Source organism: Zootoca vivipara, chromosome 10, assembly GCF_965207765.1.
Source record: "Zootoca vivipara chromosome 10, rZooViv2.hap1.1, whole genome shotgun sequence".
NCBI classification, from domain to species: Eukaryota; Metazoa; Chordata; class Lepidosauria; order Squamata; family Lacertidae; genus Zootoca; species Zootoca vivipara.
In genome coordinates, this window is record NC_142593.1 from 59,299,481 (window position 1) to 59,326,021 (window position 26,541).

General features: G+C 46.5%; 2 protein-coding genes across 8 annotated transcripts; one reads left to right on the plus strand and one right to left on the minus strand.

The window, feature by feature from the left end:
- The first annotated feature begins 285 nt into the window (after window positions 1-285).
- On the plus strand, window positions 286-2,795 carry LOC148684486 (tubulin polyglutamylase complex subunit 2-like). Its single transcript, XM_088652825.1, has 4 exons — window positions 286-473; window positions 682-795; window positions 1,564-1,724; window positions 2,402-2,795. Exons 1-3 carry the CDS (start codon window positions 314-316, stop codon window positions 1,599-1,601), a joined length of 312 nt encoding a protein of 103 aa, XP_088508951.1. The 5' UTR covers window positions 286-313; the 3' UTR covers window positions 1,602-1,724; window positions 2,402-2,795.
- Window positions 2,796-4,723: 1,928 nt separating this feature from the next.
- Window positions 4,724-15,462, minus strand: LOC118077218 (aquaporin-7). 7 transcript variants are annotated; one of them, XR_015946043.1, is made up of 8 exons: window positions 15,101-15,387; window positions 12,866-12,992; window positions 10,925-11,062; window positions 10,559-10,677; window positions 9,260-9,477; window positions 7,581-7,853; window positions 5,392-5,455; window positions 4,724-5,132 (listed from the first exon to the last, which is right to left on the minus strand). XR_015946043.1 is itself a non-coding variant. In XM_088652816.1 (7 exons), exons 1-6 carry the CDS (start codon window positions 15,188-15,190, stop codon window positions 5,413-5,415), a joined length of 735 nt encoding a protein of 244 aa, XP_088508942.1. In that variant the 5' UTR covers window positions 15,191-15,402; the 3' UTR covers window positions 4,724-5,132; window positions 5,392-5,412. The 7 variants fall into 7 exon arrangements, 4 of the variants coding, with proteins under 4 accessions (XP_088508942.1, XP_088508940.1, XP_088508941.1 ...); XR_015946041.1 differs by having other exon boundaries at window positions 5,392-7,853; window positions 15,101-15,462; XR_015946042.1 differs by having other exon boundaries at window positions 4,724-5,455.
- Between the last annotated feature and the right edge of the window lie 11,079 nt (window positions 15,463-26,541).

Consider the following 26,541-nt stretch of genomic DNA (forward strand, 5'->3'; position numbering starts at 1 on the left):
ACAGCCATGGTTCTGCCCACAAGGGGAAGGAAGTTCTGATAACCTGAACTGCTCTTTGCAAGAACATTCTGCTAGAGGGATGGTAACTCGGTGGGTAGAGCACAAGGCTGGCACAGAGAAGGGCCGATGCTGAATCCAAAGTAGCTGTATTCTATGTTATATATCCAGCACTGCTACTCCCCCCCCCCAATATATTTCTTATCATCTCTATATATGTGGGGAATCATCACTGCAGAAGCTTGTCTTTGCTCCAAAGAGGGAGCTTGCTTTTTGCAAAACGAAAGAAAGCTGAGATTCTTCTCCAGAGGGCACCATGTTCTGTGAGCCTTCTGTGCTTCTACAGAATTGTGGCATCCTTGGCTCCATGACCATCAACAGCATCTCCAAGTTAAACCGAGTCAGAGCGTCACCCGTCTATGCCTTGCCCAATGCCCCCACGCTGGCTGACTTGGAGGACACGGATGACGAAGAAGGTACTGCCCCACCTCACCCCTTTGTCCATGGGAGACCTCAGTGCTCCTCTCCGCCCCCACCTGCTACCCCACCAAAAGTTTCTGCCACCTTATGCACAAGCCCCACCGATGCCCAGCTTCCCAAGCTCTGCCTGGTTTGAGTTTCCCTTGCCCTGCACCCGACGAGAATGCCTGCCTGCCTCGCTCAGCCTTTTCTTTCCCCCCCAAGGTAATGGGGGTCAGCCGGAGAAACCTCACTTGGACTCGTGGAGCCTGGTGTTTGAGCTGGAGCCGTGCGGAGGGAATGGGAAGGTCTGCCTTGTGTACAAGAACACCAAGCCGGGTATGTTGTGTGATACCAGCAGCCCAAGAGCTGTCTTCACTAATTGACCCCATTTTCAAACCCCAGTTGGCTTTTGTCTTTGTGGGAGATGTTTTGGACTACTGTTCCTAGCACCATACCGTTGTGCTGGCTGAGAGTGATGGGCTTTGTAGTCCAGAACATCTGGAGGGCACAAGGTTGACAAAGGCTGTTGTCTATGATGGCCTGTGATGAAGTCTTCCTGAAGCAAGCTATGCTTTGTTGTTGTTGCTGTTGCTAATATAATTGACATTTGTATACCGCCCTTCATCCACAGATCTCAGGGTGGTTCACCACATAAAATTACTATATATATCTATATCTATTCTCTATATATATACATAATAAAAACAAGAAGAAAAGCAAACACCCCCCTCACCCAGCACATTTAGAAAGGTATCAGAGATCAGGCTTGGTTGAAGGGGAACATTTTCACCTGGCACCTAAAGATAGGTAGCGAAGGTGCCAGGCGAGCCTTCCTGGGGAGGGCCTTTCACAAGCAGGGAGCCACTGCAGAAAAGGCCACCCTGTTCTCCTGTGGCCACCCTCCGGCCCTCTCGTGGAGGAGGCACCTGAACAAGGGCCTCAGAGGATCAATTTCCCTTCGAAATGCCTTTATCCATTGTAAAAAGCACCAAGGCCCAGATCGTCATCCGTAGGCCTCAAGAGTTCCTTATTAAAAAACCCTGAGAGGTGGGGGGTCCGTTCTTCTCACCCTGCGGCACTAATAGTCTCTCTTCTCACTTCCAGTTGTCACCCCGGATTCCGAGATCTGGCTTCCGGACTGAGCTCTCGACTGGCATTTCCTCACCAAAACCTTCACCGCTTACTACCGGCTCCTGATCACCCACCTGGGACTGCCACATTGGCAGTACGCCTTCACCAGCTATGGCATCAGCCCCCAGGCTAAGGTGAGAGAATGACAAACAGCCCGTCCCTTTACCTAGGGTCTGCCGCTCCTTCCCATTCTGCCCTCACAAAAGCCCTGCGATGGAGGTCAGGCTGAAAGTGAGTGATTGGCCCAAGGTCACCCAGTGAGCTTCATGGCCAAACGGGAATTTGACCCCTGGCCTCCCAGGCCCTAGACCGACATTCGAATCCAGTGCGAATCTCTGCTGTGTGCAGATTTTTTTTTATTGCCCATTTTGATAGCAGTGTTATCAGACGGGCAATTTGCCTTGACAGGCAGGGCTCGGAGGCTAGAGTCCTCCTCTGTGTCTGGACGGCCTTTGAACCCGAGAGCCACACCTCTTTTGGATCCTCTGAGTTCCCTGGTTTACCTTTTACCTTTTACCTGGTTTACCTTTTACCTGCATCTCCCAATGAGACTCCCTCCACTTCCTCTGTGCCGTGCCAAACGTCATAGACTTCTATCCTGCTGCCTCTTACTTGCCTTTTCTCCTGACCAAAAGGTCCTAACCTCGGCCACCTTCCTTCAGAGGGGATTCACTCCACCCCCTTGATAATTTTGGTTGCCCTTCTCCAAACCTTTTCCAACATCCTTTTCAAGGCGAGGCGACCAGAACCGCACGCCTACCCTGCAGTGAGTGCCGTTTGCTGCTCCTCACTTTCCCTTCTCCTCTTCCAGCAATGGTTCAACATGTACAAGCCCATCACCGTCAACACGGAGCAGCTCTCTGAGGAGGCTGATTCCTTCGTGAACAAGCTGGACCCAAACAAGGTCTTCCGCAGCAAAAGCAAAACTCCAGTGATGAAGAAGAAGCTGCCGTCCCAGGCGCCCTCCTCCCAGAAGAGCCAGGCGGGGACAGCCCCCAAGAATCCGCAGCAGGCCAGCAGCTCCTCAAGGAGACGGGAACCCCAGCCCTGACTGACCTTTGCCCTTTGACCCTGCACCGACCCACCGTGGCTTGGATCCACTCCCCCCCCCCAGAAAAGGCCTCCCAGTTTGTGACTGGTGGAGCATCGAATGGGACCAAGATGTATTTATCTAAAAGTATTTATTTAAAAGACTTTAGGCTCCGGTTGAATTTCCTTTGTGCCAAACGCGACCAGTGGGCTCAGGTTTGACATGGGGGGTTCTTCCTTGGAATGAACGTTGCTAATAATAGTGCTAATAATTATTATTTTATTATTTATACCTTGCCCATCTGGCTGGGTTTCCCCAGCCACTCTGGAAGGCTTACAGCACATATAAAAATATAATGAAACATCAAACATTAAAAGCTTCCTGATACATGACGCAGCAGGATTTGTATGGTTAAAAGAATGGATGAGGCTAGAGAATAGTGAATTATTACATTTGGAAGGTGCTGAAAATAAATTTGGGTGGTACGCCTATTTGGTAGACGATAAGGTGAAAGCACACAAAGGCTTCAACAATCGTGTTATCAAAAGATCTCTTTTAAAGATTTGGAATAAATACAGAAGACTGTTGGAGCCTAAAACTCCCAGATGGGCGTCACCCATAGAAATAATTACAGTAAAGAAATTAAATTCAGAAAGAAATTGGAGCTATAAAGATTTCTTAGAGGAAAACGAGGGGGTATTTAAATTAAAAGAATATGAGAAAGTAAAACACCAGTTAACTGGATGGATTCAGTATCATCAAATCTATAGTAAATTTAATGAACACAAACAAAGATTAGGATTTTTGGAGGAACCTTCTTTATTGGAAAAATAATTAATACAACCTGAAATTAAAATAATATCCAAAATGTACAACGTGCTGCTTGAATGGGAGACCAAGAATGAGATGGTGAAGGGGACGATGATAAAATGGGCTATAGATATGGGGGGAAATATACAAACGGACCAATGGGAACAGTTATGGAAACAAACCTGGAAATTCACAGCCTCGGAGGGAATTAGGGAGAACGTGATCAAGATGTTTTACAGGTGGCATCTCACCCCGGTGAAAATCCACAAAATGTATAAGACCAAGGACAATTTATGTTGGAAATGCCGGGGGGAAATGGGGACATATATGCATGCGTGGTGGCACTGTGGGGAAATAAAAAAATTTTGGAACCAAGTATTCGAAGAAATTTTTTAAAAAACACTTAAATATAATATTAAGAAAACCCCTGAATCCTTTTTACTGGGGATAATGGACAACACAATCAAAAAACAGGATGCAACATTGTTCTTGTATGCCGTAACAGCTGCAAGAACTCTGATTGCATCCTATTGGAAAAAGAAAGAAATACCAAATATTCTAGAATGGCAAGAGAAGTTAATTAGTTATTTAGATTTGGATAACCTGACCAATTCAATCAGAGGGTATACTAATAAAAAAATCCATCAAAATTGGGAAAAGGTTGGAGAATATATAAAGGGACAGTGCCCCACGGTAAAATCTTGGGTTTATTTCTAATACCTCGTATTGAGCCAATTTGAGTTTAAATTTAAATGGATAAAATTAAATAATGGTGAATTTTTCCCTCTTTTTTGAGTTTTGATGTTATTTGAATTTAGATATTATTTGAGGATTATAGGATATATTTATATATTTATATAATTATATAGAATTGAGGGGTAGCAGTATAAGAGAATAGTAATTAAAGAATCTGAGATAGAGACAAGTGGAAGTCTAATATGGGAGGAGGAGCTATAGGGGAAGGATTAAAATAAACAAGGTAAATAAGGAATTAGGAATATAGTTGAAGCGTATGCTGATCTCGTGATTTCGGACATGATTGAATAATTGAGTGTTTATTTTTGTTTGTTGATTGTATTGTCTTTATTTATTATGTTTATGATTATTATAATTATTATCATTTACATTATATTATTTGTAGTAGAAGCTATACGGTATTATTTTATATGTTTTATTATGGTTATTATTTATATATGATTTTGTATATTATGATTTCTATATGCTTTTTTGGTTTTTTTGTGTGTGTGAATGTATTTTAATTTAAATTCCAATAAAGTTAAATTCTTTTTAAAAAAATTTTTTTTAAAAAAAAGCTTCCTGATGCAGGGCTGCCTTCACATGTCTTCTAAAAGTTGTGTAGTTCTTCATCTCTTTGACATCTGCTGGGAGGGCGTTCCACAGGGAGGGCGCCACTACCGAGAAGGCCCTCTGCCTCGTTCCCTGTAACCTCACTTCTTGCAGTGAGGGAACCACCAGAAGACCTTCAGAGGAGGACCTCAGTGTCCGGGCTGAGTGATGGGGGTGGAGACATGGGCATAGACAGGGGGGCAGGGGGGCAGCTGCCCCCCCCTAGAAGCAAAAAATTAATGTATTTTACAGACCATAACCAGCACTTTCCCCCTCCAAAAACTGAAGTGGAAAGGGCTTTGCTTTAGCAAGAGCAGCTCAGTCTCCGCGTGCTGGGGGACGGGCAGGAACACAGCTGTAACAAAAACACATCAAATAAATAAAGTGGCTACTGGTAGTTAACCAGTTAAGACAATGGAGCAGAATACCCTTTCAGGCAAGATTTGATAGCCACCACTTCACCCTATTGTTCTTCAGTGGGAGTTGTTAATGAACATTCAGGGATCACATTAAGAGTTCTATTGGCGATTTAATGAGGGTGCAGAGGATTCAATTTGATTAAGGTGGCTCTGCAAGGCTAAAAGGGAGTGAATAGGAAAAGGAGGGGGCTGTACCTTTGATAGACACAGAGATGTTTATAAAAAGCAGTGGTGTTCCAGTCTGCCCCTCCTCCTGCATCTGTATAATAAATCAAGCAGAGAGAAAGCTGCTTACAAGGCTCCTGTACAGGCGTACCGGTATCTTCCCTCCCTCTTCCATCCTTAATAAAATACGGGGGGGGCAGATAAGCCCCACATAGAAAGCCCATCAACATGGGGGGATGACTCTTTCAAATACAGTATTTACCAGTAATTGGGGGGGGGGAGAGAGACACCTAGGCCTCTAGGAGTTGGCTGCTATGCCTAGGACAATTCAAGAAAGCAGAATGGTGCATATGCTAAGGTAATATATCAATAGAATCATAGAATTGTAGTCGGAAGGGACCACAAGGGTCATCTAGTCCAACCCCCTGCAATGCAGGAATTTTCCCCAAGGTGGGGCTTGAACCCACGACATGGTTGAAATATTATGCTGATATGCAGCAACGCTTCGGAGCCATCATGACTGCGGCCATGCCTTGCCTCGCCCTCGCCCGCCCTGCCACCGTCTCTCGCCTGCCTGACCCTCCCGTCCTCTTGCTGCAGAGTTCCAGCATCACAATGTCACCCAGAGGCACCCCGACCCTTCCGTCCTCTCCAGGCCAAGCAGGGTAGCCGCTGACGCTGCCAGCCCCAGAAGCACAAGGTGGCCGCTGCCGCCGCCACGATATCGCCGGGCCCGCTGGCCCTGTAACCCCGCCCACATTCCCACTTTGTGGCCCCTCCCCTCCCATGCCTTGGCCCCACCCCTGAACGATCATGGCTTGCCCCCCCCCCCAGTTTTGATCCTGGCTACGCCCCTGGGTGGAGACGCTCCTTCAGGTATACTAAGCCTGTCTAGGGATTGTAATGCAATGGCTGGCTAAGGGGGATTCCTCCTGAGAATCCCCTTTCCTGTCTACATTGAGGAGATAAAGTGCACAAAGGGTGGGGGGAAGCAACCCTCCCCTGGGAAGCATCCTTTGAGCAACCTTTCTATGATACTGGTGGGAGTTGTAGTCCAAAACAGCTAGAAGTGCACCAGGCTGAGAGCCAATCACTTTTCAAGTCATAAACCAAATCGCACATGAATTGTGTCCTAATCGTCCTTGGCACGATATCAGAGGAAAGAAACACAATCTGCAATTCGGGCAGTTGCGGATAAGCGAGTTTGGCAGTTTGATGTTTGCAGCTGGAACCATCAAGGGAAGGGGACACCCTAGTTTGTTTGCGAACATCTCTAGTTAAAGGGGAAAGGGTCAGGGAAGGATCTCTGCCGGGGATCTAGTGGCCGTCACCAGTCAGGATTGTGGGCTACAGTCAGGATTGTGGGCCATTGTATGCAGGTAACCCTAGTTTGTTTGCGAACTTCTCTAGTTAAAGGGAAAAGGGTCAGGGAAGGATCTCTGCCGGGGATCTAGTGGCCCTCTCACCAGTCAGGATAGTGGGCTACAGCTCCCGTTATCCCCTGACCTTTGGCCATACAGATTTGCGCAGACAGCATCCAGCAACACCTGGGAGGTGCTGCGTTCCCAAACTCTGCCTTGGGATGAGATTTTCACACAATCAGAATTGTAGAGTTGGAAGGGACACAAGGGTCATCTAGTCCAACCCCCTACAATGCAGGAATCTCACCTAAAGCACCCATGACCCAGGGCCATCCAACCTCCAAGGAAGGAGAGCTTGCAACCTCCCAGGTTTTGAAGAAATTGAATTTGTTTGAAGAGTTAAATGGTAGTCACAGGAAGAGGGTGTTTCTGTGTCTTACGGCAGTCAGGGAGCAGCCAGATGCAGCCAGGATTCTTACGCCTGATTGTACGTCATAGCCAAGCCTAGAAATTCTCCTGCATCTTTCCACAATTGTTGCACATAGTTCACAAATTGCACCTGTCTAATTGCGTGGACCAGTGTGGGGTGGTTGGGGCTACTTCTGTCTACAAGGAAAATGTTGGGTCACCCATCTATTATAACCGAAAGTACTGAAGTGATGGTGTATTTTTCAAGGGCAGCATCTCACAGCGCACCCCTTGAGCATTCTTGCCTAAAGAGATTTTAGCAGGGCTCTTACATAAGCAATGAGATGCAGCTCACTGGCAGCAGCTGAGTGAGAAGAGCATGAACTTACACCTTCCAGCCTTCCCCTGTTTTCCCCCCCAAAAAGTGCACTCTGTTTATTAGCTAAGTACATAGATTGATGCCTGCTTGCACGCTCTTGGGCACTGTGGTCATAGCAGACAGCTGTCTGCTATGGAGCTGTCCCAAGTCCAGGATCCGGTGGACGGGAGTCCAGATTTCACAGTCTCTGCTCAATGGTCTCTTCGCCCTCGCAGTCTGGCTTCTTGCTCCCATCCAGCCGAGGGCGATTGTGAAAGTCAATGAAGATGTTGTAGATGAAAATTCCAAGGAGGCTTCCCAACATCGGTGCGACTATTGGGACCCACCACCAATGATTTGATTCCCTGGGGAGGGGGGGGGGAGAAAAGCTGGTTTTATTCGGTTCTAGGAGAAGCCAAGAGCATAAATTGAGCTCAGTTCCTTCTTTGACAGCATAACTGCGGCCCTCGTGGTTCTTTGTCGACCTGGTGGCAGTATTCAAAAGGATCTGGTCCTTTTGATGGGCAAGCCGTGACCGTCTTGTTGCTGGATGGTGACAACCATTTGAGGTGACAACCATTTTGAGCAGAGGTTCCCTTCCTGACCCCCATGTGTGTCCTGCCCCATATAGGGGCGCTTCCAGGTCAGGAGCAGCGTGTGTGCGTGTGTGATTGTGCATCCATCGGACCCACACAAAATGGTTTCTGCATGTATCTTCCCCATCTCTGAACTGGACCATCCCTTGCCTGTACTGCCCCTCAGTTACATCCATCACAACTCAGCCATCCTTTAACGCAAGGGTGGCCCTTCCTGAGGTTGTGGGAGTGCAACTCCCATCATCCCTGCCTGAGCTGTCTTCAAGGGCAGCCCCAAGTAAAGCGTGTCGCAGCAATCCAGTCTGGAAGTTACCAGAGCATGGAGCGCAATGGCCAAGGCATAGCTGTCCCAAAGGGGTTCCAGCTGAGCTAGGGGAACAGAAGGGTGCTCCTTGCCATCAAGACCACCTGAGCCTCCGCTGACAGTGTTGAATCCAGCTGTACCCCCAAGCTGCTCCTTTGGGGGGGGGAGTGCAACCTCGTCCAGATCTGGCAGTCTCCCACTCTGCATCCCCAATTACACAAAACAGGATCCTGATTCAATTTATTGGCCCATCCTGCTTCCAAGGACTGCATCAAGTTCAGGAGACCTGTTTCCACCTTTTTTTATACTTTCATTTTGCACTTTTAAAAGGGGGAAATCCTAGGTACATCACCTTGAATTCCTTGGAGAGGAGGTAGGGTGCACATCAAAAGCACCCTTTGTACACTTACTCCAGTCCTTAAGAAATGTGATACAGTGGAACCTCGGTTTATGAACACCTCAGTTTACGAATTTTCGGTTTATGAATGCCGCGGAAACATCTGGAATGGATTAATTCACTTTCCATGGCTTTCAATGGGAAAGTTTGTTTCAGTTTATGAACAGACTTCCGGAACCAATTGTGTTCATAAACCGAGGTACCACTGTAGCTCAATAAATGACCTAACTTTTGAAATTTCACCTAATGTTGGGAGAGGAGGTTCAGACCTACTTTTGCATCCACAAGAGCTACCAACCCATTTGTTTCAATTAATCTATATTTAAATAGGTGGTTGTTGCCCACCCTGCACCTGACGGGCAGAGCGAACCAGGAATAATAAGAAAGAAGGTTCAGTAATCAGATTTAATCAATCCATGCAATAAAGGGTCCCTTCCAACTCCTACGATTCTATGGTAGAGAAAAGGCACTCACTTGAAAACATCCAGCCCCCAACCAGCAATGGCTGTGAAGATCCTTGGTGGCAAGTCTCTGGAAGGGTTGATGGCGTAGCCTGTGTTCATCCCCAAGGACATGCCGATGACCGCAACCAGAAGCCCAACACTCAAGGCATGGGTGCCTGGAAGAGCACCTGCATTGTTCAGGTCGTTGATGGCGAGGATTCCGATTAATAGCACAGCTGTAGTGATGAACTGTGGGGATGAGGCCAGGAAGGAAGGAAGGAAGGATGAAAAAAAGATGGCAGCCCAGAGGCAGAAGAGGCCACTATGCTACCCTCACCGTTGTGGCGGCACCAAGTAGCCGCTCTGTGACTGGATTTACGCTACTTGTGGAACGGTTCATTAATCCAGTCTGTATAACGTTTACTGTACATGTTAAGATAAGAGTTGTACATTTATCCACTCCATGTTTACAGTATCTCCAGTCCCTATTTTGCACATGGCACTTTGGAAGTTTGTTGCTTGAATGGTTACTAGCCTATCTCTATTCTAGCTATTATTCTAGTAAATTTGGTTTTATACTTACTAGACAGTTTGTGGTGTTGTTGTTTTGTTTTGTTTTGTTTTGTTTTGTTTTGTTTTGTTACCTCTTAACCCACCTGAGGCAGACACCAAAATGGCGTCCCCCTTCCCTGCCAGGGAAGAAGTGGTGAAGGAAGAAGGCAGGAAGAAAGATTGCTATCAGGATCCACTGCCCGGGTGGATCCTGCCGCCTGAGGCGGTCACCTCACTTTGCCTCATGGCTGGGCCGACCCCCTGCATTCTGAAGACTGATTGGGTTCATTTGTCTCTTAAGGAGGAGTCCCGTACGAGGACAATTATTATCTTAGCATTTCAGTGTGGTCCAAGCTCTCCGTGTCTATTATCTAGAAGCTATAGAATGACTCCCTATGAAATAGTTGTGTTTTAACTGCTTTCCCTGATAATCTTACTGTTTTATTCTTTTAGCAAACCACTTTGGGTATGGTTTTTTAAGTACAGTATATAACCAAAAGGATATAACTTTAATGAATTTAAATTTAATGAAAGTCAGTCAATCACCCACTTCTACCACCCTTCTGAGTGATCCCCCCTCCCCTCCCCATCCCCACCCCCTCCCCACCCCTTCTCTACATAAGTGCCTGGGGACTCCTATTTCACTGTATCTGAAGAAGTGTGCATGCACACGAAAGCTCATACCAAAATAAAAACTTAGTTGGTCTTTAAGGTGCTACTGAAGGAATTTTTTTATTTTAATGAATTAAATAAGTAAAGCCAATCCTGGTGCACCAACCTCATTTACAAAGCCGCCCAAAGTCGACATGTACGGAGACGGGTAGGTGGCAAAGATGTTTGCCGTGCCAGAGTGTCCTCCAACAGTCAGGGTCCCCCCGGAATAATCGATCAGGGCCTCTGAAAGGGAATCAACCAGATTACACAGTTCAACAGCAAAAGCACAAATTGGAGAGGCTACAAGTAGACTTTTAGATCGAAACACTCTGCCCTTCCACGGACCCGCAATGTGTGTGTGTGTGTGTGTGTGTGTGTGTGTGTGTGTGTGTGTAGTGTAGTGTCAGGGTAGTTCTTCTCTCTCCCCTGTGGCTTTGTGAGGGGTTCTAGTGGCTTTGTGAGGGGTTGGGGGTCAAGGGAAATAGCATACCATAATACAGTGCAAACGTTATAGCAGAAGCCAAGAAGGATCCCACGAACTGGCCGATCACATACGCCGGAAGCTTGTACCATGGCAGATTCCCCACGACACAGTTTGCAAATGTAATTGCTGCATTCATGTGAGCACCTTCCAGGAGCAAAAGAAATGGCAGGAATATAAGAGTAAATGATGATAATAGTAATAGTAGTAGCAATAATAGCATTTGCAAGCCACCCCTTCTGTCTTGCCAATTCTTAGAAGGGCTATCTTTGCAAAAACAACACAACAAAGACCAATTCTGAGAGTGTGTTTGCTAAAAACACAAAAGCTTAATCTTTTTTGGCTGTTTTCCTTTTCATTTAGATTAGTTTGCTTTTTATGGTATCGTATGCTGAAAAGTTTCAAAAGAAAATTAGACAATGGGGAAAAATCAAAGCAAGCCAGTTCTGTGAGTATAGAGATGGCCTCAAGGCTGAATATGTACGTTTCTAGACCTCCGGTGTGTGGAAGTTCTCCAGGTCCTTTTGCAGAAATCAGTATAATACAGGGATGTATAATACAAAGATGAAAACAGCTTTCCTCAAGTTTGTGCCAAGATTATGGGTGCCCAACGGCAACCACAACGTAACGTGACATCATGATGTTGTCTACTTCCGGTTTCTACTGGAAGTCACTTCCAAGACTTTGTAGGGCCTTGGAGGTTGTGTCAGAGCCCCACTGAAAAAACAACACCTGAGTTTCCTGACACCCAAAGCCCCCTAGAGTTGGCGCCAGTGCTCGTGCCCTCCAGTGCTTTGGGTCTACAGTTGTATAAACGACTAAGAATGTAAGAAAACCCTGCTAGATCACTGGATCACTTGCACCCTCTTTCACAGTGACCAATCAGGTGCCCCTGTGGTGGGAAGCCCAAAATCAGGACCTGAGTGCAAGGGCACACTTTCCTTGCGTTTTCCAGGCAACTGCTGTTCAGAAGCATTGCTTCCTCCAGCTGTGGAAGCAGCACAGAACCATCATGGCTAGTAGCCACCGATTGCCCTCTTGTCCTCCATGAATTTGTCTAATGCCCTCTTGGAGCCATCTACGTTGGTGACCATCCCTGCCTCCTGCGGCAGAGAGTTCCACACTTTAACAATGTGCTGCATGAAGAAACACTTTCCTTTATCTGTCCTGAACCAGCTTCCTTGAATATCCATGAGTTCTAGTGCCAAGAAAGAGGGATGAAAACTTTTCTCTATCCGCCGTTCTCTTGGGCTAGGTTTTGTAGTCTAAAACCTCTGGAGGGCACCAGGTTGGGGAAGCCTATACTAAAACCATCCCAGCAGAAAATGTTATGAAACACAGAACCTCTCTGGAACAGCAAAAGGAAAGGAAGAGAAGCACTAAGATAATATAGAAATCAACCTTTTAAAAAACAGCCAGGGGGGATTAGAATCATAGAATCATAGAGTTGGAAGAGACCGGAAGTGAAGATTCTTTCTTGTAGTTTGAATCCATTGCTCCATGTCCGCTTCTCTGGAGCAGCAGAAAACAATCTCTCTCCCTCCTCCATATGACATCCCTTCATATATTTGAACATGACTATCATATCACCCCTCAACCTTCTCCAGGTTAAACATACCCAGCTCCCTAAGCCATTCCTCATAAGGCATCGTTTCCAGGCCTTTGACCATTTTGGTTGCCCTCCTCTGGACACGTTCCAGCTTGTCAGTATCCTTCTTGAACTGTGGTGCCCAGAACTGGACACAGTACTCCAGGTGAGGTCGTCTGACCAGAGCAGAATACAGTGGTACTATTACTTCCCTTGATCTAGATGCTATACTTCCCTTGATCTAGATTAGATGCTTCCCTTGATCTAGATTAAAGCAATTTATGTCCAGATCTAAACGGATTGAAACTGCATCACTGATATTAAAAGGGAGATCTGCCAGGCACATTATCTACCAGACTCACCTGAGATTCCACCAGCTACGTGGATTCCTAACATGACACCGAATCCAAATCCCAGATTGATGCTCAGAAAGTCCCCATAGCTATTCCTTCCTATTACCACCTGGGCAACAGAGCCCTGTCCAATAACCTGTGGGGGGGAAGGGGAAGAAGAGAGACCCCTATGTGTCAAGGTATCCATCATCATGGTAGCAGGACAACATCACCTGTGCAAAGATCGCCTGTGTCAAAGCCATGATTCTTCAACATCAACTTTGTTGGACTGGTCAAGTTGTACTGATGCCTGATTATCGTCTTCCAAAGCAACTACTCTATTCCCAACTTAAGAATGGAAAGTGAAATACTGCTGGTCAACAAAAGAGGTTTAAAGACACTCTCAAAGCAAATCTTTAAAAATGTAGTATAAGCACTGATAACTGGGAAAGACTGGCCTGCGCTCCAGTTGGAGAACAGCCTTTACCAAAGGTGTCATGGAGACACATGCTAAGAGGAAGACATGTGTGGCAAACTTTCATTGTGATCAACTCCTGCCCGGAATCCTATGTCCCCCCTGTGGAAGGACATGTGGATCCAAAATTGACCTCCACAGTCTCTTACGGACTCACTGTTAAAACCGTGTTCATGGAAGACAATCTTCCTCGGCTACGAGGGATCGCCAAAGAAGAGCTGTAACCCACTGAGCTGTCTAGGCTGACATCAATGTATGACATTTATACATCATGCTTTCTTCCAAGGAGCTCAAGGCCATGCACATGCTTCTCTTCCTCCTCCCCACAACTCTCCCGTAAGGCTGAGAGACAGGCCCAACATCGCCCAATGAGCATCGTGGCTGAGGGGGGATGTGAATCCTGGTCTCCCAGGTCAGAAGCATATTATTTTCCTTCCAGATTGTAATGCCACTATCCTTGTCTAATCCCAAAGTGTCTAATACTGAATTTAATCGAGATGATAATGGATTAAACAGCCCTTGGAATAATTATACAGATTGCGTTCGCTTCATGTTGCAGATTTTCGGGTTGCGAACGCGGCAAACCCGGAAGTGTATACTTCTGGGTTTTGCCGCACGCGCAGAAGCAATCTGTGTGCTTCACAAATGCACAGAAGCGTTTCATCGGGCTTCGTGCATTTGCAGTAGCGACACTCTACTTACAGACTTTTTGGAGTGTGAACAGCACCCCAAAACGGATCGCGTTCATAAGTAGAGGTACCACTGTATTTTCTTTCCAGATTGTAATGCCACTATCCCTGTCTAATCCCAAAGTGTCTAATACTGAATTTAATAGCGATGATAATGGATTAAACAGCCCATGGAATAATAATACAATATTTTTAGCTGGTTAGATGCTTAAAAAAATAAAAATAGTATTGCATGAGCTATTCTTGAAGAAATGTTCCTCATTAAGTTGGGCGTAATGGTGCTTTTATCAGATGCTTCCTCCAAATCATGAGACAATGGGTTCCAATCCATAACCAATTAATACAATCAGATACCTAATGCAAACTGAAGTTCAGAACAAAATGTCCTCGCCCGTTTTCTCCCACAATATCATCTTTGAGTCGGGTTGTTGTTTGCTACTCCAAATATACTGTTGAGCATATGAAAGGTTTGCTGATCTCCAGGTGGATCACTAAACGGGGATTATGAGCAGTGCTCAGGTCGTGGGTCACAGCATGTGTGTGAGAAACACTGATCCTTCGTGCCCAGAACCAGGGGTGGAGATGACCATTGTTGACTGTGTATGGCTTTAAAGCAGCTCTGAAGCCTATCCTTTCCCTCAAAGAATTCTGGGCCCTGTAGTTTGCCCCTCACAAAGTGACAGTTCCGAGCAACCTTTAACACACTACAGTATCCAGAATTCTTTGAGCGGAGGGCAATGTTCTTTGAACGTGCTTTAAAGATATAGTTGGCACACACAACACTGCAGTGTTCAGAAGAGCCCCGAGGCAGGATCAGACCTAACAGATGCATTTTTGCACACATACTGACAGACTGGAGAATCATATCTCAAAATTTAGATATGTTCCCCTTTTGAGGGATGCCTGTTTCGGTTCCGATATTGTTTTGCAAACTTGATAAATTCTGCTTCTGATGCAGACTGGGCCCCCTTCCTGCCTCCTTCCTCATCCACACACATCACTTTTTCAGGAACAAGAAGGAGGTGTGTGCATGCCCCAGCCTTTGCCACCCCTTCTCCCTCTTCAAATGACCCCTGCACCCTCCACCCCTGTCTTGCTCACCATCAAGATGAAGGTGGACAGAGCCTCTGCCAGTCCCTGCCGGATGGTTTCATTTCGGATCGTCAGCCAGCCGACGACTTTCTCCAGCATCTTGGTCGCCGACAGGCAGGAGATTCAGTCCCTGTTGGGAAGGCAGATGTCATAACTCCTTGTGGCACACTCTGAAGTGAGCCAGTGTCCTCCCCTCCGCAGGCTGTCTCCACCTGACAGCTCTGACTGAAGCCTGGTTAAAGGGGAACAAGGCAATTAAGCAGTAGCCTGACCTGCAGCCTGTTCTCTCCACCCTTCCTTCTTGCATAAAATTGTAGAGTTAGAAGGAACCACAAGGGACATCCAGTGCAGAGAACATTTGCTGGACGTGGGGCTCAAACCCACAGCCCTGAGATTAAGAGTCTTGCGCTCTGCCGACTGAGCTATCCCAGCTATGTATCCTCGTTGCCCCATGAATCACAGAAGCAATTTATCATCACTGGGTATTTTTAGCCTGGAGAAGAGAAGGTTAAGGGGTGATATGATAGCCATGTTCAAATATATAAAAGGATGTCATGCAGAGGAGGGTGAAAGGTTGTTTTCTGCTGCTCCAGAGAAGCGGACACAGAGCAATGGATTCAAACTACAAGAAAGAAGATTCCACCTAAACATTAGGAAGAACTTCCTGACAGTAAGAGCTGTTCGGCAGTGGAATTTGCTCCCAAGGAGTGTGGTGGAGTCTCCTTCTTTGGAGGTCTTTAAGCAGAGGCTTGACAGCCATCTGTCAGGAATGCATATGATGGTGTTTCCTGCGTGGCAGGGGGTTGGACTGGATGGCCCTTGTGGTCTCTTCCAACTCTATGATTCTATGATTCTATGATCATCTCTGCCTGCGCTTGGAAGGCAAACAGACCTGCCTTAAGGGAAGCCCACATGCAAAGAGTCCAAGATGAAACCCAAGAAAAGAGAAAAGGAACTCAACTAAGCAAAGTTGATCAGCACCATTACAGCCCCCCCACACAACCTGTGAGTTTTATGGCCCAAAGGGAATTTGAACCCCGGCCTCCCAGGCCCTAGACTGACATTCTAATCCAGTGCGTCCCAAACTTGGGTCCCCAGCTGTTGTCTGGACCCAAGTTTGAGAAACACTGCTCTTACCACTGTGCCACACCACCTCTACACTGACTGGCTGCTTATCTCCAAGGCTTCAGGTGGCATGGTGGGGGTCTCTCCCAGCCCTCCTTGGAGATACCAGTGGGGATTTGCATGCCACATAAGTGCTCTTGCCTCTGAACGGGTCCTTCCATTCCCTAGCTCTGTTCTGCATCACTCCCACTTTCCCAGACACTGACTCTCCAGGATTTGGGGGGCAGACCCTACAACATTGGCCTTTGAGTCCCACTTCAACCCAAAGATGAGGTTGATTTGTTTCCCCCAGTTCCTCCCGATGGAAATCTTCACTCCTGCCTTGTTCCCTGGTGGGGAGACGCCATCTTGTGGTTCGCCTCAGGTGCCAAAATGTCTTGGTCTGCCTCTGCTTGTGGATTAAGATAAGACCTTTGTTCTGGATGGACATTTCATTCCCTGGTGAGAGTTGGACAGGAAGTGGCTGTTCCTCTCCGCAGAGACTCCTCTCTATTAAGATGGTCCAGGCCCCAGAGACTTGTAGAATTAGAAGGGATTTTCTAGCTGGCATGTCTGATGCTCCTGAGGCCCTGGTCTTCTTGTGCAATGGTCAAGTGAGCCGGGACATCAACAGAACTGTTCCCAGGTGGCTTCCCTGACCCTGTGGAGCCCAGTCAGCTGCCTGGTGGTGGAAATCTTAGAGCAAGCTTGGCTGGGCACAGGTACAGGTGTCGATGCCTCTGAATACCAGTTGCTGGAAAGGGCAGGTGGACAGAGTGCTGTTCTGCTCATGTCCTGCCTGCAGGCTTCCCAGAGAGGCATCTGGTCGGCCACTGGGAAAAGAAGATCCTGGACTTGGTGGTCCATTGGCCTGAGCCAGCAGGTACGTCTTATAAATTCACAGAATTGTGGAGTTGGACGTGACCTCAAAGGGTCAGCTAGTTCACCTCCCTGCAATTCAGGAATTGCAGCTGACTATTCCCTGACAAATGGCCACCCAACCTCTGTTTAAAAACCTCCAACCAAGGAGAGTCCACCACCTTCGGAGTGGGTTCGTTCTAGGGTGAAACATCTTTTACTGACAGAAAATTCTTCCTAACGTTTAGCTAGAATCTCTGTTTGTGTAATTTGAATCCATCAGTTTCTGATATGTGGTGTTTTCTTTCTAAGTCCTTGTGAAAATTCACCATCAATGCAGTGTGAATTTCTCCCATTACACACTTTTGCAAAGCATCTTTCCCTAAGACAACAAAATTGTGCATATTAGTTTCACTAATACTTGCATTTCTGTGCACACTTCACCCTGGCCTGTGCATTTTTGTAGGCATTAATTGGCTGGAAAATTGCCATATGAAATTGTAAGACAGGGTTCAGCAAACTTTTTCAGCAGGGGGCCGGTCCACTGTCCCTCAGACTTTGTGGGGGGCTGGACTATATATATTTTTGAAAAATGAATGAATTCCAATGCACCACAAATAACCCAGAGAAGCATTTTGAATAAAAGGACATATTCTACTCATGTAAAAACATGCTGATTCCCAGACCATCTGTGGGCCAGATTTGGAAGGCGATTGGGCCGCATCCAGCCCCCAGGCCTTAGTTTGGGGACCCCTGTTCTAAGAAGTGTGAATTTTGAAGGAAGGCTGTGCTCTGCTTTGTGTTTTGTTTCCAAGACTGTGGATGGGGCAGGTTCTCCTTTAAATGCGAATTTCTCCCCTTTCTGTGTCTAGTGTATGTGTATATTTGCAGGAACTTGCCTGTGCTTTATACGGGATAAAGTTCTCTCACTTCTGCAGCCAGCAAATCCAGGTCAAAAACATAGCATTAAAATTTACGGAAGTCCACTAGGGGGCAGTGCAATAGCAAAAAAGCAAGCACTTTCTCTGAAGCTCTGGATATATGGTTAGGGAAGATGGATCTCCTTGACAGCTGCCATCCAGAGGATGGACAGGGCGGTTCCACACTAACACACATGGCAGGTCGCTGACATTTGGGGAGAAAGATGCTAGAAATTGCCCAGGGAGACTCCTCCATCTTCCTGGCTCAGCTGAGTCTTTGTGCTGTCCGGCTGGAAGAGGATGCAGAATCTGTGGGGTCGGGTCCCTCTTTGAAAGAGAAATCCCCTCCGCGTGATCCTTTGCAAGGCCCTGAATCCTTCAGGAATGCTTGCAGCGTTGCACCTGCTTTCTCTAGGGATGCACTGGGGGGTTAGGCACTCGGTTTCTCTGCCCCCCCCCAGGTGCGTAGGAAGGTGGTGGGCTCCATCTCCATGGAGAATGTGGTTCTGCCCAATTCTGAATTTATCGGATTAATCACAAAACAGGAAAATCTGTATTAAATGGTGGGGAAGTGTGGGCTGGCATTTTGATGAGGGCAGAACAATCTGGGTTGTGATGATGATGATAGTAATAATAGTACCCTGCCCTTCTGACTGGGTTGCCCCAGCCACTCTGGGCAGCATCCAGCATATATAAAAACATAACAAATGTGATGACATGAATAAGCAGAGTAGCACTGAATCCACATTGATTTCCCTCATGAACAAGGACCGTGTCTTCCTTCCAGGGACCATACTGGGCAGACTAATGGCTAAATAGGAGGCAGCTCTAAAGAGATCAACCCAGCGTCATGCTCAGGACCCCGGCTTAGCTGGGGTTTATGATCCACCAGGGCTATGCCATTCCGCCCAGTCCTGGATCCCTTAGTCCAGGGATCTGTTTTAAACCAGGAGACAAGAGGGAAAGTCACAGCACTGACCAGCCCAGAAATACACCCCTCCCCTGAGATAAGGGCATCCCTGGGTTTCCCTTTATCTAATCTCACGGATTTCGGAAAGACGGATGTATGGGCTGAGCAGAGATGGGTAGGAATTCAAATGGGCTGGTGGTGGAGGAGTTTTAACTTTCCACCCCACCAGGCACCGCCAGTTCAGGCATGACTCAAATCTCTAATTGGCTTTTGCCAAGAGCCTCAGAAGAGTCCAGAATCGTGTTCTCACAGTGGCCAGCCAGGTGCCTGTGGGAATCCCGCAAGCAGGATTCAAACACAAGAACCCTCTCTCCTCCTGTGGTTTCCAGCAACTGGGTTGCAGAAGGCAGAACATAGCTTCCATGACTAGGAGCCACCGATAGCCCTCTCTGCCTACTCCTCTTTTCAAACCATCTAGATTGGTGGCCATCACCGCCTCCTGTGGCAGGGAGTCCCGTAGTTTAACTATTTTCCCTCCCCCCCCATTTCACTTTTCATTTTTATACCACCTTTAGACACTGCAATATACAAGAAGTTCTCAAGCTGTTGAAACAGCAAAATATACACCAGAGAGAACACAACTCATAATAATCTGACCCAAAGCAAATAAGTCATGACAAAAAGTGACTTAAAAAACAAAAGCAAAACAGCTGTGTGCTGCATGAAGACATATGCCCATTTATCACTCCTGAACCTTCCAACATTCAGCTTCATTGGCCAGCTGTGTGTTCTGAGGTTAGTTCAGGCATAGGCAACCACTGGCCCTGTTAGCTAGGGATCATGGGATCATGGGAGTTGTAGTTCCAAAACATCTGGAGAGCCGAGATTCCTGCATTGCAGGGGGTTGGACTAGAGGACCCTTGGGGTCCCTTCCGACTCCACAATTCTATGATTCTATGAGCCAGGGAGAAGACCTTTCCTCTGACGCTGCCCCACAGATAACAATCCTATCTGTCCCTACCAGCCTTCCCTACAGCCTTCAGTCGGCCGAGGCCTCATCTGAGCTACCCTGAGCTCTTCTCCCTAGGAGGGAGGTTGGGCAGAGAATGAGTACCCAGGTCACACACAAGGTGAGCATTTTGGCCAGAGACAGATTTGAATCTCCCCTGTCTAAGTCCGCTCCTCTTTATCATGATTCTGCCGCACCAGCTCAACCCAGATGTCTCTTCCTTGCTGCTTCGCTCTTAGCTTCCACCTCCCCGAGTCCCAGCACCGCTTTCGACTCCTGTGGGGCTGGAAGGGACCCAAAGGCCATCTACTCCAGCCCCCTGCAATGCATTTCCTCCCTCCAACAAATCACATTCACCTGGGGTGGGGAGAAAATGACTTCTCGTGCTTCAAAGCTCACTAGGGAGAAGAGACACCATCCAGTTGCCAGACCTCTGAAACAGCAGGGCTTGAGCTGACCTCTTCGACGTCCGAGGTGCCGGAACAGAGCCCAGGTTCCATCTGCCGGAAGGTCTATTACGGGCTGGCGCTGAAGTCACAGTGACCTCTGCCACAGCTGGATTCTTCAAAGTACATTTACAAGCCATTCTGAGGTCACCTACCCAGAAGCTCAAGAGTGGTTATAACTTCTTCTTCTTTTCAATTATATTTTATTGTTTCAATATTTTGAACATATACATTCAAAATACAATTTTGTCTTTTCTCTTCATTTTTGTTGACTTCCAACCCTGTTTTCCATGGAGTTTTTATTTCTCTCCTGTTGTATGCCTTCTTCTATCTGTCAAATCAGAACCAGAATATTATAATCTAAATACTTCTGCTGCTCATAGCTCAAATCCTGCTCACGAGCTCAGCGTACTATAATGTGAAAAAAGCCTATTCTTCCACAAAACACTCACCATTAGATTCTCTTAATTTTTCCGTTAATTTTGCCACTTCTGCATAGTCCATTATCTTACTTATCCATTCTTTGGAACTTCTTTTTTTCTTCCATTTCTGCGCATATAGAATCCTAGCTGCTGTTGATACATACAGAAAAAACTTTAACTAATTATAATTAATAGCAGGTCACCACAACCAAAAACTGCAGTATCTAGCTGACCATTGCAATGATAAACCCTAAAAATATAATTGAGACAAGACAATTTAAGGAAAAGTTACCAGAAACTATTCATTGTGGTTGTTGTTAGTGGCTGTGGAGATGCCATAACATTACAGCACATGACTCCCCCCCCCCACGGAATCATAGGAACTGTAGTTTACCCCTAAACACAGTGCTAGAGGTCCCAGTGGAACACATGACTGGCTTATCCTAGAGATCACTGTGTAAAAAAACTTGCAATGCCAGAAAATGATGTTGAGCCTGATATTTACCCTGGAATCCCAACCACCTTTGCCCATGACAATGTACAACACCCGGGACTCAGCTATACAGCTGCAAATAGAACGTTTTATTTTTATTTTTTTAAAATATACTTTAATTAATTTTTCATTAATAACCAATATGGACCACATTATTACAATATCAAATCATGCCAAATCATAATACAAATCTATAAAGCCAGTTATGCATTCCAAATTATGTTTTTTTTTCAAATATATTTAAGATTTTTTCAAACAACAAAAACATACAAAAATACAAAACACAAAAAGAAAATACAAAACCCAAAAAATACAAAATACAAAAAATACAAAACTGCAAAAACAAAAATTCTTACTTATAACCCATGTTTCTAATCTATTGACTTCCTCTTTCCACCTCCTACTGCGGTTCTTTGCATTTCATACTTAGTAAATTCTAAATCTTATGTAAGCTCTAATTATTACTTCAATATATTATTGCTATATCTTTTATATCTTATCCTTATAAACTCATTCTATATCTTACTTCTTAATTAATTTATCCTTATCTTCTATCAATACTTATTTCACACCCTTGTATTATCTACAACCTCTTTGTATCTCCCTCACTTCCATTAATTCAATCTATTATACGCTTATTTTTCAAATAAATTTTAAATTTCTTCCAATCTTCTTCCGCTGCTTCCTCACTCCGATTCCAAATTAAACAAATTGGGTGACTTCCCGTGTTCTGATCGTCCAGAGATCATTATTCATAGTCCTGCACAGAATCTCATATATAATCCAAATACACCAATTCCGATCTTGATCCTTTCTTCTGTTTTTGCAGCCACTTGTGTAATCACTCATATTCAAACAAAATCTAGCCCAGCCCCCTGAAATGCAGGAAAATGAAGGTGGCCCTTATGAGGATCAAACCTGCAAGCTTGGCATTACTGTATCAGCACCACGCTCTAACCAACCGAGGTAACTAGTGCAGCGTGGCTGCCTTTTGTAGAACTGTGATATGAAGTCTCCAAGAGAGAGGGGGTGGGGCTGGTGGGGCCAAGGTCAGCCTGCCCTGGGAGTGGGGGCTTCCACCGTAACCCCCAGGCCTGTCTCTGCACTCGGGAACAAAGCCCATGGAGCTCAACATCAAAAAAAACTAAGATCATGGCCACTGGTCCCATCACCTCCTGGCAAATAGAAGGGGAAGAAATGGAGGCAGTGAGAGATTTTACTTTCTTGGGTTCCATGATCACTGCAGATGGTGACAGCAGTCACGAAATTAAAACTCCTGCTTCTTGGCAGAAAAGCAATGACCAACCTAGACAGCATCTTAAAAAGCAGAGACATCACCTTGTTGACAAAGGTCTGTATAATTAAAGCTATGGTTTTCCCAGTAGTGATGTATGGAAGTGAGAGCTGGACCATAAAGAAGGCTGATCGCAGAAGAAGAAGAAGAAGAAGAAGAAGAAGAAGAAGAAGAAGAAGAAGAAGAAGAAGAAGAAGAAGAAGAAGAAGAAGAAGAGGAGTTGTTTGGATTTGATATCCCGCTTTATCACTACCCGAAGGAGTCTCAAAGCGGCTAACAATCTCCTTTCCCTTCCTCCCCCACAACAGACACTCTGTGAGGTGAGTGAGGCTGAGAGACTTCAGAGAAGTGTGACTAGCCCAAGGTCACCCAGCAGCTGCATGTGGAGGAGCGGAGGCGTGAACCCGGTTCCCCAGTTTACGAGTCTACCGCTCTTAACCACTACACCACACTGCCATCAAAAGAATTGATGCTTTTGAATTATGGTGCTAGAGGAGACTCTTGAGACGGTGTTCTCGAAGCTACGAACATGAGTTTGACCAATCTGAGGGAGGCACTGGAAGACAGGAGTGCCTGGCATGCTCTGGTCCATGGGGTCACGAAGAGTCGGACACGACTAAATGACTAAACAACAACAACAACAACACAGTTGTAATTCTATCAATGTTTAATTGCTTTTTAATTGTAGATTTCCCCACCTGCCCCCAATGTTTTTAGCTTGTCTTATTTTCATCCGTGAGCTGCCTTGAGTCCCCATCAGGAAAATAAATATATAATAATTCTAATAATAATTTCAAGCCAGGCATTCCCCTCCCCCCCCCCGATATACAATGCTGGCAAGAGAGGAAGGCCAACCATAACTTAGAGTGCAGAGGTGAAACAAGCATATGATCCCCGAGTGAAGGGTGTCATAGACATTTGATGAATTTACTTTAATAAATATAATAATAATAATGCCTCGACCTGCTTGGCCAAAAAATCTCACATGGCTTTTGGATTCAGCAAAACCCAGTGGGGGCCGCAGTGAAACTGGGAGGCCACACCTGCACACACCTGGCCTGCTGTCCCAGGCCAGGTGAGCAAGAGGTCTCCTTTCCACTGACATCATTTCAATCCTGATGTTGCCATAAATAATGCTGTGACCTCATGTCTCCAGGGGTTTGGGGGCCCCTAGCAACACTGGTGAGGAGGAGTCACATTATCAGAGAGTTTTTATTTCCGTTTGCCCCCTGAAGATTACGGATCACTAAGAGGTGAAGGAGAATATCAGGTAAAATTACTCCTGCACATTCAAACTGGCTGCCTCTGGTTGCTAATCTTCGTTCTGACAGATTATTATTGAACTGCCCTGGCTTCTTCTTCTTTTTTTATGAAGGGTGGTGTATTTTATTCCCTAAAGGAATAAAATAAATTGTGGGGTTGGCCAAATAACAGATAGTGGGATTCCATAAAGTTTGGATTAAATTTGCTCCAGGAGTTGCCGTCGCTTAGCCCCAGAACGCGCTTTCAGCCCTAAAGAATCTCAGTCTTAGGACAGGGGAACTCATGAAGGTGAAGAAGCCTCTGAACATATGCAAAGTGCCTTTCCTTTTACCACTTGAGTTGCAGCAAGCGATTCCTACCCATTGTTGCACACCAACCCAGCCACCTTCTTCTTGCTGCCACCAGGGGAGGGAGAAAATTCCTCCAGCCTGACACTCTGCGACTATGGGAGACGCAAGACCCTCTTGGGGTTTTGATGCTGTGAACCCCTCCATCGTAGGCTCAGGTTGCGTAGATGTGTAAATAAACCACAGGTCCTCAAGACACCACAGTCTCCGCTGCCCCTCAATCCCAAAAGGAAACCTAACCCCTGGGTCAATGCCTGGAACCCATGGAATCTCGCCCCACGGAGATTGGGTTGGCGTGCAGCAATGGGGAGGGATTGCTTGCTGCCACTCAAGTGGTGAAAGGAAGGGGGTGCCAAAGGGGCTCCAAAAGAGCAAACCAACCAGGGGGCCATGTCCTCTCTTGCAGGATGACCTCCTTCCTGAAGAAGTTCCGGGGCCTGAAAAAGAAGAGCCAGGAAAGTAATGAAAAAATTCAGGAGAGCAACCAGGGCCAGCGGGATAAGCAGGAGGCCCAGCCATCAAGCCTGCAACAGAGTGTCGCCCAGGACCCTGCTGGCCAGCGAACCTCCCAACTCTTGCCCATGCTGGTGAAGCCTTTGCAATCCCCTGCAGAGGGCAGGAGGAAATCTCAGGGGGCGCCAGTTATCCTCCCAGAGTTGGTACAGCGCCAGGCCAACACTGCTCAGTCGGGCAGCAGCAGGCCAGATGCGAAGCAGCAGCGGAACTTGGCCCTGCTGAAAAAGAAGGATTCTGGGCCAGAGTTCCCAGGTGAGTAGGCAGAACCAGATGCCTTTCGGGTTCTCCTTGGCAAGGCCCGCATCATACAAGGCCGGTGTCTCTCTTGGTTTCCTTTATCTCTGGGCGCAAGTCCCACCCGCCCCAGCCCTCTTTTTAAAGAGGCGTGTAACATGGAGCAGGGACTTGCGGGTGGCTGCCCCTGTTCTGTTCTGCATTGCTGGGGGTTGGACTAGGTGACCCCGAAGGTCCCTTCAAACACTACAGTTCTATGATCCCTGCTCACATGCGGCATGTACCCTTTATCTGCACTTTCCAGAAACCACAAAAGACCATTTCCCCCAGTTTCATGAAAGGCGGACGAATTCAACACAGGGCTAAGCAGATTGCTACATTAGCACAGACATTTCTGCTTTCCTGGCGGGATAACCTCCCCGCTCCTTCCCCCTCCATGCTTTGTTCTGGGGGTTTGCCTGCCTACCCCTCGGCCAATTAGGGGGTGCTTGGGGGCATATGGGGAGAAGAGAGGGTGGGGGAAGCCCAGTTGTGCTAGCAAAAGGCCAGGGTGCATGGAACGTACACACAGGCTCTGTGCCACAACATGTAGGAAGTGTCTTGTAATTCTGGATCCACAGTAGTTTACACTGAAGAGCGACAACTAAGTAGTGCTAGGAGCCGTGGGGAGCTCTTTCATTAGGAGGGCCCTGATGAGGGCTGGAAATGACCCTCAGCCACCCAGAAAGACCCCTCCCCTGAACGTTTACCCCAATAGGATAGACACCAGTTGGTGCCGTTTGAAGCATGCCAAGATGACATGGTGCAGCCACCCTTTGGGGCTGCCATTGCCGGTCCGAGGAACCGAGCAGATGCGGCAGTTCTGTGGCCCCTTCCTGGTGACCTGCTTCCTGAACCTTCGTCCTGATCCGTTGGCCAAGGTTTGTGGGGATGCTGAATGAGGTCAGCGATTGAGCGCTCGTTCCGATTCGCTCGGAGGGAAATGAGACAATGTTGCATCCAGCAAATGCTAGCTCCCCCTTTCCATTCTAGTTTCCTTGTCACTTTTCCCATCCAGAAAAATGTCTGATTTGGAGTCGTTTGGGGAGGGGGAAGTCAGTTCGTTGTGAAAATGCCTTTAACCAAGCGACCTGACTCTGCCGACGAAGGAGCAACTGGAAGCCTCCTGACAAAGAACTGACCTTTCCCTCTCTCGCCTGCCTCATTTACTCACCTCTCTCTCTCTCTCTTTCTCAAGAACTCTCAGATGAGAACTTCAGATACTTGTGGATGGGTAAGAAGATGCCGAGAGGAAGAACACTCAAAGAAAGTTTGGAGATGATGGATGAGAGGGAAATTTTAGACACTATCCTCCAATACCTCCAGCCAGGTCCCCAGGTGTGTGTGATGCAGGGTGGATTTGATTTAAATCAAATCAATTTAAATCACGATTCAAATCTCTAGTCAGTAAGATTTCATTTTGGGAATAATAAATGTGCAAAGTTGTTTTTTACAGTTATATAAAAAACTACTAATTTGGTTATACTGTTAGTAATACATAGACAGATAATTATGAAATTATTGTGAGGTTTAATAAGTTAACTATATTTGGACAACTTTTCTGCTGTAGTTTATTGAAAGGAGAAAAATAAACA